This window comes from Eleutherodactylus coqui, chromosome 2 (genome assembly GCF_035609145.1).
Source record: "Eleutherodactylus coqui strain aEleCoq1 chromosome 2, aEleCoq1.hap1, whole genome shotgun sequence".
Lineage (NCBI taxonomy): Eukaryota > Metazoa > Chordata > Amphibia > Anura > Eleutherodactylidae > Eleutherodactylus > Eleutherodactylus coqui.
In genome coordinates this window covers 105,974,017-105,986,411 of record NC_089838.1, presented here as the reverse complement: position 1 = coordinate 105,986,411, position 12,395 = coordinate 105,974,017, and the positions used below count along the sequence as shown (strand labels likewise).

The 12,395-nt window shown below is 50.9% G+C and overlaps 2 protein-coding genes across 8 annotated transcripts in view; both read left to right on the top strand.

Annotated features, from left to right (window-relative positions):
* Window positions 1-12,395, top strand: part of SH3TC2 (SH3 domain and tetratricopeptide repeats 2) — a 99,749-nt gene that overhangs the window by 10,076 nt on the left and 77,278 nt on the right. The window lies entirely within an intron of this gene.
* Window positions 6,315-11,975, top strand: LOC136611582 (uncharacterized). 2 transcript variants are annotated; one of them, XR_010790292.1, is made up of 3 exons: window positions 6,315-6,972; window positions 9,643-9,717; window positions 10,696-11,969. XR_010790292.1 is itself a non-coding variant. In XM_066591289.1 (2 exons), exons 1-2 carry the CDS (start codon window positions 8,050-8,052, stop codon window positions 10,711-10,713), a joined length of 1,686 nt encoding a protein of 561 aa, XP_066447386.1. In that variant the 5' UTR covers window positions 7,431-8,049; the 3' UTR covers window positions 10,714-11,975. The 2 variants fall into 2 exon arrangements, 1 of the variants encoding a protein (XP_066447386.1); XM_066591289.1 differs by lacking the exon at window positions 6,315-6,972 and having other exon boundaries at window positions 7,431-9,717; window positions 10,696-11,975.

The following is a 12,395-nucleotide window of genomic DNA, read 5'->3' as shown; positions in this document are numbered from 1 at the left end:
ACTTATCATGTTGCATCATGAGATGCATTAATAAATACTACAAATAGAAATGCAACTCATCGAAAAATATCAAATCTTCATTGAAATTCCTATATGAATATCTAAAAATGGGTATCCCGGAAAAATATCAATATTACCAATCTACATAATATAAACATTATATTAAAGTGATCCACTAATAATAAATATGTGATAACAAATAGAGTGCAACAAATCCACCCTGTACATCTAATAACAAAACGTTAGCAGATTTAACATATTAAACCAAAGCCTAGTGACATGATCCAAAAATAAAGTGCAATAATACCGCAATATCTGCCATATAGTAGATCAATACAGATCCATATATAATGTAACAAGAGAAGCCCATTTCAATTTGCTCTTCGTCAGGGGTTGGTATAATACTGCTTAGTGCTAACCAACATCTTAAATATGCCCCAGAGCCAATCCGATTACACAGTTAGGCCATTCTCACACACATCATCGCCAAAACGTGGCGATTTTACGGCCGTTTTTGGACGCAGTAACGACAGCTGTTCCTAACGCACCCCATCATGGGGATGGGTGGGGAGGTGCATTAAAAAGCTTGAAAAACCAGCAAAATAGAGCAGAGAGCGCTCAAAAAGATAGAGAGCCTGAAGTCCTACTAACCAGCTATGCTGAGAAGGGGCCACATGTTAGGAGCTGCTCAACACAGCTGCTCGGTGCCCACAACTCTGCTGCCTTATCATGCCAACGCATTGACACAACTGAAGTACACCCCTTCCCCTTGCACATCCAATACATTGGGGGGACCTATATCAGAGGGTTCACCCTGGATGTACCCTTGCCATTTGGATTGCCGTCCCAATTACCACCCAATCCTGCCAGCCTATTTTAGTTACATAAAAGATAGATTTACATTATATACTAGTAATAATGGAAGAAGAAGTTGGAAAAAGAGAGCAAGAGATAATGAGGTGAAAAAATAATCAAGATACTCATCCATTAGGTGCTGCATCAAAACCCCCGACCCAACACCTATTGTTACCATGTGTAGCTTCATCAGGTAAGGCTATGTGGTGAAGACCAAGAAGACCAAGTTTAGTAGCAAATAAGAGCCACTTTACTGGTTTCCGTAAAGGACATTACTAGTTGAGGGTTCTTAGAAAACCTATTTTTATGTGCACTACTAGAGAATTAGAGAAGTTCATTGATTAGAATGGGCACTGGGTAATGCCTAATTTTCCCTGTGGTTGCGCTGCAGAGAGATTGAACACTTACTGGTTCTCTCACAGCTGATGATTGAGGAACTTGCAGTACAGGGCCGTGCAGAGGGCTCTGAAGTGCACATGATTCCTAAGAGAAGATTATGTTGATCATATGACTATATAAGCTGTACTGCTAGGAGGGATAGACTTGTGACAATATAGCAGCCATTTCTCTAATTATTGGATTAGTTGTTGCTTGACTGCTGTTTATTGTACAGGAGATCTTGCCATAACATTAGACACAGCGCAATAAAGAATCAATGCCGTTATGTGAGACTGGCCACAGCTCTATAAGTAGGCTCAGACGACATTTCATATTCGGAACTAAAACTCTTTAGTAACATGTTGCCTTGCTGGTCAGTGACTACCTGGGCATGGGTTTGTGATGAAGCATATGATAGAAGTGAAAGGATAAGGGTCTTAAAGGGGCTGTACTAACACCAACTTTTATCATCTATCTACAGGAGAGTGATAAAAGTCTTATAGAAGGGGATTAGAGATGACCGAGCATACTCGCTAAGAACAATTACTCGAGCGAGCATTGTCCTTAGCGAGTACCTGTCCACTCGTCTGTAAAGATTTGGGTGCCGGCAGGGGGCGGGGAGTGTCAGGGGAGAGCGGGGAGGAACGGAGGGGAAGATCTCTCTCTCCCTCTCTTCCCCCCGCTCCCCTCTGCTCACTCCCGCAACTCACCGCACACCCGCGCCGGCACCCGAATCTTTTCTTCCAAGCGGGCAGGTACTCGCTAAGGACAATACTCGCTCGAGTAATTGTCCTTAGCGAGTATGCTTGCTCATCTCTAGAGGGGATCTTACTGCTGAGCCTACCATCCTGAGAACAGAGGTCCCTTGTTCTTCCTCCTTCTCAATAAGGGCTCACTGCACCCCCAATCTCCGTAGTGAGGGAGAGATTGATTGTAGCAGCAGTAGTGCATGTGCGTCGCCATTCCATCCATTTTCAATATGGGACTGCGGGAGACAGCTGAATGCTTGCACTCGTTATTTTGTCAGCCCCATTGAAATGAATGCAGCATTGCCATGCATGCATGACTGCTGCAACATTCAGTCTGATGTCACTGCAGCTACCCACAGTCAAAGAAGAGGGGAACGTGGGAAACCCATTCTCAGGATCAACGGAGATCTCAACAGTGATAGGTGATAAAAGTTGTTCAAGCAGAAAAACATAATGCATTCAGTAAGTTCATCACTGAGTAGAAGTTACAAGCGGGGAGGAGGCCTAGTATACCTTGGCATAATCTATGGTGAACTTTTCCATAGTTTCCATATACACCTCTGTATTACTGATCTGTGTTAAATGGATCCAGAACACAGCGCTCATAGACAATCCTGGTCAAAAATGTGTTTTTACGGACCTTTCATCTTATACAGAGGCACACAGAGTTTTCTCTCGAAGATCCATATGGAGAACATGGGAATAATTGTGTATGCTGTATTAAGATCTTGTCCTCTAGTAGCCTTGCTTGGAGGGGAGAATATACTGCTCCACCAGGCACCATACAGCTGCACATGGAGTAAATATATCTCTATAAAGGGACTGCATGTGTCAGTGTACAGTCAGGGATGGCAGCTTCGCTGTGTGCTGGCAACCTTATGAAGAATCTGTCACCACTATTATACCCTCTTCTCTGAGGGCAGCATAAGGTGGTGGCAGGCTTGCTGGTTGCAATAATATTTCTGTCTGTGAGGTAGCTTGTCAGCAACTTGCATGTCAGTGGCATCACACACAGAGAGGATTACAGGAAGTAGTCCTTGATATTCAGGAGCTGTGGGATGATCTCCCACCTGCCCTTTGGCCACTAATTGACAGCTGTATGCATATTATTGTGCATAGAAAGACAGCTGTAACTCAGTGGCTGGAGGGTGGGCTGGATGGAGCTAGCCTGCAGCTCATGAATAGCGAGAACTACTTCTTGTAAGCTATGTGTGCTGTTACTAATAAAATGTAAGTTTCTGATAAACTAATGCACAGATACATAACACAGCAATAGCACTGCAATGAGAGGAGGCAGGATGGGGGTGGGGCTAAGTGGTGCAAATTAGGTCCGCCCCATCCCGCCTCTCTTCATTGAAAATAGTGCAGGGGGGTGGAGAGGAGGCAAAGAGGGGGCGGGAGCTCAGAGCACTGCTCTCAGCTCTTCCAGTCTCCTCCCCCTGCAGAGAGAGACGCCGTATATCGGCTGGCGTGAAAACCCGGCCGATATATGGTCATCTGAATGCGCCCTTAGGCTGTAATCAAATCTGTTAAAATGCTGGGCAGTCATAATGGAAACTAAATTAATTTTTCAAGAAAGATCCCCTGATGAACTACTGATGATGTAAATGTTTCTGAAGTAGTTTGAGGATACTCTAAGTACTTCACATCGGACCCTACAATGATCTGTTTTTTTAGGTTATTGCATGTCATACACTATATGGGACCAGGGAAATTACAGAATTATGAAACTAAACACATCTCTAAGTGAATGTGATTGTCAACCTTCAGCTCTTAAAAGTCCACTCCACTTTTTTTTGCCATTTATTATATAACTATCCCCCCAGTATATATATATATATATAAGTCAGCTAACATTACCTTTCTATCTGAAACTCCTGGAGTCCTTCTCCTCAGGTCATCATGTGATCTCATTTCGACCACCTGATAATTACTTGGGTTTATGTTTTCTCAAACCAGTCAGTTTCTCAGTCAGCATAACTCCTGTGTGATGATATTACACACCTATTACCACACATGCTCTTCAGAGGGGGGCACAGACACTTCTACCACAGTTACTGATAATAATCATACAACTCATGTTACACAGTTATAATAGAGGAGATCACACTTTTACCTCCTGACTGCATACTTATGATCTGTAGTTTATTGAGGTGAATCTCAGGTGTTCAAATTGAGATCACATGACCACCTGAGGTGAATGCAGAATACCATCTCTGCCCTACTGGCTCTAGCTGGTCATGTGATGTTGTGCTGATACATTGTGGGATTGATAAGTATCAGACCGGACGCTGCACTGCATGGAAGTGACTGCAATATACAGCAGAGACCTCCAGAGTGTGACAGGCAATCAAGTGAATGGAGCAGAGATGAAAACTTATATTTTAGCTAAAGGGGCCCTTTTAAGCTATTGTGAGACTACTAGTCCCAGCATGCTAAATCAGTCTGCAGCTTCAGGGCATGATGAGGTTAGTAGTTTCATAATAGCTACAGACAAATGCTTTTCACACAGTATTGATTAACTCTATTGAGACACATCAGTTACACTATATACTTTAGAAGAGAAAATAGACCAGAGATCGAATCAGGGGCGTAACTATAGAGGGTGCAGGGGATGCGGTTGCACCCGGGCCCAGGAGCCTTAGGGGGCCCATAAGGCCTCTCTTCTCCATATAAGGAGCCCAGTACTATGACTAAAGCATTATAGTTGGGGGCCCTGTTACAGGCTTTGCATTGGAGCCCAGAAGCTTCAAGTTATGCCTCTATGCAGCATGGTTTAGGTATGGGTACGGGTACAAATACAGAAAGAGGTGGGGGGCGGGGGGGGCAGCTCCCCTTTTGCATCAGGGCCCCTGAGCCTTTAGTTACGCCCCTGGATTGAATGGAGTCAAAAAGTGTTACACTGTGATGTCTGCCTGACTCTAAATAAATCTTTGAAGAAGTTAAAAGTTACACATAAGTAGGTTTCCTCTACTGTGTATTGGGGCTGCCAACCTGGACACGTGCACCATGAAGGAGCGGAGTGGATTTCTTGAATACAGTTATATATTTTAGGGCTGAAAGCCTTTAAATAGCAAGAGAATGCAAAGAATCCAAATGCAGGAGTGGGAGCAAAAAGTAAAATGTATCATGTTGCCAGGAAACTCATTCTGCATAAACCAGGCCATTTACCCTCCTTTCACAAGGCCTCTGCCATTCTCTCTCCTCCTCCAGCCTACAGATGTGCAGTGCTGTCAAAAGATGCATTGTGCAAAGGACCCGGACCTTGTCACAGCTCAGTCATGTCACTGCGCTGCACTCAGGGTACTGTCATAGCTCTGCTGTAACAGACCCTCAAACCAATGGGTTGCTGTTTGGGAATCTTCTTGGGGAAGAAACTCTTCAGTTGTTCAGGTTAGTTCAGCTAGAACAAAAACAGTAAACTGCCAATAAACTAACATCATCAATGACACTTCAGATGTAGTTGGGTTGTATTTGTTGTTTTACCCTTTGGCATTGCATTGGCATTACGTATTGACAACTGCAGAATGCATTGGGATTATTGATCTGCAGTCTCATGTAAAACCACATATATACGATCACAATGATGCAGAAGATATATAAAGTCAATGATAGTCCAATTACTAGTTTGGCTCTGCTATGTCTGTATATTATGACATATCCATATCTAGTATTCTGTTTTCACATCCATTCTTCACAAACGTGATCTGGAAGAGTTAAAGGTCTGCCGGAGCCGGAAGCCCGCAGGGCGGTAGGAGGAAGGCAGCATGATAGGGTTAACGGGGAGGAGGGGGGTTAATTAGAGTAGAGGATGCCGGGAGGGGGCGGAGCTTAGGAAGAGGGGGTTAAATAGAGGGGTAGCGCAGGGAAAGGCCATTACAGCGTCCAGAAGAAGAGGAAGAAAGAAGCTGAAGTTAGAAGACCCCAGCGGACCGAAGACCCCAGCGGACCGAAGACCCCAGCGGACCGAAGACCCCAGCGGACCGAAGACCCCAGCGGACCGAAGACCCCAGCGGACCGAAGACCCCAGCGGACCGAAGAGCCCAGCAGTCCCAAAGAGCCCAGCAGACCTGAGGTGCCCGGCGGAGCTGAAGAGCGCGGCAGACGGCAGCGAGGCAGGGAGACTGAAGACCGGAGACCCGAGGTGCCGAAAAAGAAGCAGCGGAGGCAGTCCCAAAGAAGAAGAAAAGAAAAAGAAGAGCCCGAAGACCAGCCACTTACCGGGAGAAGATGGAGGCGATCCTCGAGAAGATCCGGGCGGAGGCAGAAGAAAGGGGGCTGGACTGGCTTGTCCAGCTCTCCGGTGAAGCCCGGGGAGCAGCGGCGGTATCCACGGCAGCGGCGGCAGAAGCAGGAGCAGCGGGAGCTCGAGCGGAGGCGGCGGGAGGTGCAGAGGCGGCTGCAGAGGTCCGGAGTCGGAGGACAGGTGCGGGGCCGGCGGCGGCAGCACCAGCGGGGCTGGCAAAAGAGCGGCCGCGGAGGGCGCGTGCACCAGAGAGACTGAGCCCCGAGCACGCTCCCTCACGCAGGCAGAGGCTGCGGAGTGCCTCTCCGGCCCCCCCCCGTAGTAGGCTCCCCCCGGCAACACCAACAGGCAGGGGGAGCAGGGCGGGGAGGACTCCCGCCAAAAGACGAGGTGCGGCGGGCAGCGCGAGGCCCCGTGCTGAGAGGGGGGCGGGGCCAAGCGCTGCACAGAAAGCAAAGAGCCTGGAAGGGGTCGGGGGCTGCTCACCCGGAGGTGCATCGGAGGGGGAGCAGCCCTGCAACAGTTCAAGTGACGGGCGGCCCGCGGTTTCTCGGGGCCCGGCGGCGGAGTCATCCGGAAGGCGTGCGACGGCGACAGAGGTGGCCTATGTTTCTTCGGCACCAAGAAGATCGGAGGCGGTTGCGGTCCCAGCAGAGCGGTCACAGCCCGGCGTTAGCAGAGTCCAGGAGGAACAGCGGCAAGACTGGTCGGCGGCTGGTGGGTCCACAGCCCCTACGCAGCCAGGTGAGTCATGCTCTATGTCTGGTGTGTCCAGCAATGTTAGCCGCGTGGCGCATGCGGGGTCTAGTAGTGGGGTATTTGCGGGGGGTAGCGCTGCATTAACTAACGCGCTAGGGGTAGGCGGCGAAGCAGGTGCATTGCTGGGGGTGGTATTAGAATTGCTGAGGAGGCAGGGGGTAGGTTACGCTCCGTCGCCTGTCACAGCATGGAACTCACCATGCAGTGCGTCGTCCAGCATTAGGGACGGACCGGGAGGACCGTTTGCTGGTGGGACTGGGGTAGGACAGGCGGTTGGGGTGTTACAATCTGCCCCGCTGGTAGGACAGATGTCCACGAGCGGGTTACAGACGGGGGCACAATCCACTGGGGAAATCTCTCAAGTGGGGGGTGCAGCAGGTACGTTGGAGTCAGGGGGATCGGCCGGGGTGGCAGTAGCGGTCCAGACAGAAAAGGACGGGGAGGGGGTGCGGCTAGACGATAAGGCAAAAGGCGAGGTCTACGTCTGCTTTGAGGGCCCGTTGGGGGCCCACCTAAAAAAAGAGGTGAGGGAAAAGATTTGGAGGGACGAATATGTCGAGATATTCTCCCTCCTACCCTTGGAAAAATTTAATTTAGACAAGGGAAAGCGGACTGAGTTTAAAAAAGAGGAGGAGGAGAAGCGTAGGTGGCGCCTTATACCCCAGACGTTCGCGAACTGGCTGCAGGCGTTTGCCATTCTAGCGAGCGTAATCGGAGAAAAAGCGCCGGACAATTGCTCCGGCCTTTTCTGTTACATGGACTCCATTGGTGAGGCCTATCGAGTGTATGGGGGACAGACCTGGCTGCGCTATGATGAGCAGTTCAGGCAGCGTAAGGCAGTGCGCCCATCGATCAGATGGGATCACAAAGATATAGGTCTATGGTTGAGAGTAATGGCCCCCGCGCGGTTCGGTCAGCCCTTTCAGGGCAGTGCCGGGTCCTTCGGCTCGGCCTCTAGTTCAGCCGGGGGGCAGGGTGGTTCAGCAGGGGGGAGTAGGACCGGGTACTGCTGGCAGTACAACGAGGGTCAGTGCAAGTTCGGAGCAACATGCAAGTTCCGTCATGCCTGCTCTCACTGCGGCGCGGGGTCTCACGGGGCTGGCAGATGTTTCAAGAAAGGAAAGGGAAAAGGTCCAGGGGGTTTTGCGAAAAGGGATGACCCCAGTGATTCTGGAAGAGATGGTACCGTACCTAAGTAGGTACCCGGATAGAGAGAAGGCGGAGTTATTGTTTAAGGGTTTTAGGGATGGTTTTCACATCCCGCCTCCGGTTCATGGGGTCCCCTTTTCGTTAAAAAATTTACGTTCGGCGTTAGAATATCCGGAAGTGGTGACGGAGAAGCTAATGAAAGAGGTTAGGTTAGGGCGCATGGCGGGGCCGTTTGAAGAGCCACCCGTGCAAGACTTTGTGGTGTCACCTTTGGGAGTGGTACCGAAGAAGGAGCCGAATAAATTTCGGCTTATTCACCACTTATCGTACCCAAGGGGGGCGTCTGTAAACGACGGAATAGACCCCGAGCTATGCTCGGTGGTGTATACATCGTTTGATGCGGCGCTTCATTGGGTTCGGAACTATGGAAGGGGGGCATTGATGGCAAAGGCTGACATAGAGTCAGCCTTTCGCTTGCTGCCAGTAACACAAGAAAGTGTGAGGTTGTTGGGGTGTTTTTGGGCAGGGAGTTATTTTGCGGATCGTTGTTTGCCCATGGGATGCTCAATCTCATGTGCATACTTCGAAGCGTTTAGTTCGTTTTTAGAGTGGGTGGTGAAGGACACGGCGGCAGTGCAGTCGGTCATTCATTACCTGGATGATTTTCTGTGCGTAGGGCCCGGGGGTTCGCCAGTTTGTGCGAACTTACTGGGAACCTTGCAATGGGTGGCCAAACGGTTCGGGGTGCCTCTGGCACCGGAAAAGACGGAGGGGCCCACAACTTGTTTAAGTTTTTTGGGCATCACCATTGACTCTGAGGCAATGGAGTGCCGATTACCAGAAGAAAAATTAAGAAACTTGCAGGAGGAATTAGGTGCGGCGCGGGTGGCGAAGAAAATCACGCTCAAAGGGCTGCAGTCACTGCTGGGCAAGCTGAATTTTGCCTGCAGGATCATGCCCATGGGCCGGGTTTTCAGTAGACGGTTGGCGGCGGCAACAGCAGGGATTCGGGCCCCTCATCACTTTATCCGTTTGGGAGTTAGTCACAAGGCGGACCTGGCAGTTTGGTCCGCCTTTTTAGAGAAGTACAATGGCAGGTCGGTAATTATGGGGGAGGTCAGTAGCAACGTGGACTGGGAGCTCTATACAGATGCAGCAGGGAGCGCAGGCTTTGGGGCCTATTTTCAAGGTAGATGGTGTGCGGGGGAATGGCCGGAGCAGTGGAAGCAAGAAGGCTTAGTTCGGAACTTAGTACTATTGGAATTATTTCCAATAGTAGTGGCTATCACACTGTGGGGTAACCACTTCCGTGATAGAAAAGTAAGATTCCACTGCGACAACATGGGGGTGGTGCAGGTGATTAACAACCTCTCTGCGTCATCCCCCCCGGTGGTTAACCTGCTGCGTCAGTTGGTGCTAGAGGCCTTGTCATTAAACATGTGGGTAGTAGCGGTACACGTTCCAGGTGTCGAGAACTCAATTGCGGATGCTCTCTCTCGCTTTCAGTGGGAGCGGTTCCGGACACTGGCGCCGGGTGCGGAGAAGGAGGGGAGGAAGTGCCCGTCTCGAATCTGGAACGTGGTAAGCGAGCAGTGGGGGGCCTGATAGAACGGTCACTGGCTCGGCGGACTAGGGCAGCATATTGCGCAGCGTGGAGCGAGTGGGAAGAATGGTTGAGGCAGCGTGGGGGGGAGCGTTCAGAGGAGGATAGAGTGGGCTTGCTGTTGAGTTGGTTGGGAGAGAGTGCAGATTTGGGTCGGTCAGTGGCAAAAGTGAACCAGTTTATAGCGGGGGTGGCTTTTGGGTTTAAAATACGGGGGGTGGAGGACGCGACAAAAAATTTTTTGGTAAAACAGGCGCTGAAGGGTCTGAGGAGAGGGAAAGGGAGACAGGACACTAGGCGACCGGTATCATTTGATGTTTTGGAGAAATTAGGGGAGGCGGTTGATGTTGTTTGCGGAAAAGAGTTCGAGCGGCGGTTGTTTAGGGCGGCTTTTTCATTTGCATTTTTCGGGGCCCTACGGGTAAGCGAATTGGTGTCACCTAGCAAGACCGTGGGGGGCGGCCTGCAGGCGGAGGATGTGCGGTTGGTAGACGGGAGGTTGGACTTGCTTATCCGTCGGTCCAAGACGGATCAGCAAGGACGGGGGCAGGTGATCCGGTTGGGTGAGGTGCCGGGGGCCAGTATGTGCCCTCTGAGTGCCTGGGAGCAGTATAGCAAAGGGTTAAATTTTCGCACGGGCCCATTTTTGCGGCACGAGACCGGGGAATTTTTGTCGCGTTTTCAGTTTATAGCGGTGTTCAAGAAGGCCTTAGAGGTGGCGGGTTTTAATAATACACAGTTCGGGTCTCACTCATTTCGGGTGGGGGCGGCGACGGAAGCGTCAGTAAGAGGTATGGGGGAGGAGGCAGTGAAGAGGATAGGTCGGTGGGAGTCAGGGCGTTTTAAATCATACGTGCGACCCCACCTGCTTTAAATTCAAGGCGGGGTCGTCTGGAGGGTGGGGGGGGTCATAATGGCGGTTTGCTAATATAGTATTGTTGCTGTTTATTTTACAGATGGTCGTCCAGCATTAGTTTGGATCTTGGGAGACTCCTATGTTTTTTGGGGAGCAGAGAGAGCGGGGGTACGGCCGAATGGGAGGCAGCTACGGTTTCAGAAGAGTGAGGCGATAGTGAGATGGATGGGGATTAGAGGGATGACTTGGGGCAGCGTATTGGAGGAAGTTGAAAGGCGGGTTAGGTGGGATAGGGCGCTGGAGGTTTTGGTCATACACGTGGGAGGAAACGATTTGGGAAAAAGGAGGTTTAGGGACCTATCAAGGGACATAAGGTATGACTGTCTTAGACTGCAAGCGTCATACCCGGGGACGGTCGTAGTGTGGTCCGAAATCGTGCCTAGGAAAGTTTGGAGGGGGGCGCAGTCGGAGAAGGGCCTGAACAGAGCAAGAGTGAAGCTCAACAGGGAAGTGTCGCGGTTCCTGGGCAGCAAAGGGGGGGTAGCAGCGCGACATATAGACCTGGAGAAAGGGGTCGGCAATTACTGGAGGTCAGACGGCGTCCACTTAAATGACATCGGCATTGACCTATGGACGGAAGGATTGCAGGAGGGAATTGAGCGGGCGCTATTGGTGTGGGGGGCGGCGCAGGCTCAAGGTGGTCGAGCCTCACTTGCTGTGGCAGGGGAGGGGGAGGGGCCCTTGGAGCCCGTGTAGAAGGTTAGTGGGGGAAGGCAGGGGCTACATAGCCCCTTCCCCCCTTTTTTGTATTTGGTCAATCGTGGCCTGTCGCCTCCTGGGTTACAGGGCGGAGCCCTGATAGTCGGTGGGAGAGGCTAGCCAGGGGTGGCTAGCCGGCCTCGGGGTCGGGAAGAAACGGCGGCCGGAGGTTAATGGGGAGTTTGCTTGGGCTCCCGAGTCTGCCACCGGCGGCGGGAGGAAGAAGGTTTTGGAAATAGCGTCGCCTGAGCCAGCCAAGTTGCGGCTGGTGACCGGGACAGCTATTTCCTCTGTTGGTTTGAGGCGACAGGATATTTTTAGAAGTAGGAGGGGCTCCAAGGTCCTCTTCGCAGGTTTTCCATTAGGGAATGTTTATAATGGTTAGGAGGTTATAATGGTGTATGATATATTTGAAAGGAAATGCGTTTAAAAATTTTATGTTAATGTTGTTTGTTTTAATAAATTGGCTGCTGTGGCCAAATTTTATCCAACAGATGGTGTCGGTGGTCTGTTCGGGTAATGGTAGGTGGGGAGGGGGATTTAAAGGGGTAAGGTCATAGCAGCATACGACTCCGTTATACCCGGGTCAAGGTCTGCCGGAGCCGGAAGCCCGCAGGGCGGTAGGAGGAAGGCAGCATGATAGGGTTAACGGGGAGGAGGGGGGTTAATTAGAGTAGAGGATGCCGGGAGGGGGCGGAGCTTAGGAAGAGGGGGTTAAATAGAGGGGTAGCGCAGGGAAAGGCCATTACAGCGTCCAGAAGAAGAGGAAGAAAGAAGCTGAAGTTAGAAGAGTCCCGCCCGCCCGCCCTAGAAGAAACCCAGGGGGGGAGAGGGGTGGGATCACGGGAAAGGGCTTTCGTCATAGCAGCAGGGGAGGGGGAGGGGCCCTTGGAGCCCGTGTAGAAGGTTAGTGGGGGAAGGCAGGGGCTACATAGCCCCTTCCCCCCTTTTTTGTATTTGGTCAATCGTGGCCTGTCGCCTCCTGGGTTACAGGGCGGAGCCCTGATAGTCGGTGGGAGAGGCTAGCCAGGGGTGGCTAGC

Coding starts and splice junctions, on each gene's coding strand:
- LOC136611582 (XM_066591289.1), top strand. CDS start 8,050: ATGCCTGCTCTCACTGCGGCGCGGGGTCTCACGGGGCTGGCAGATGTT.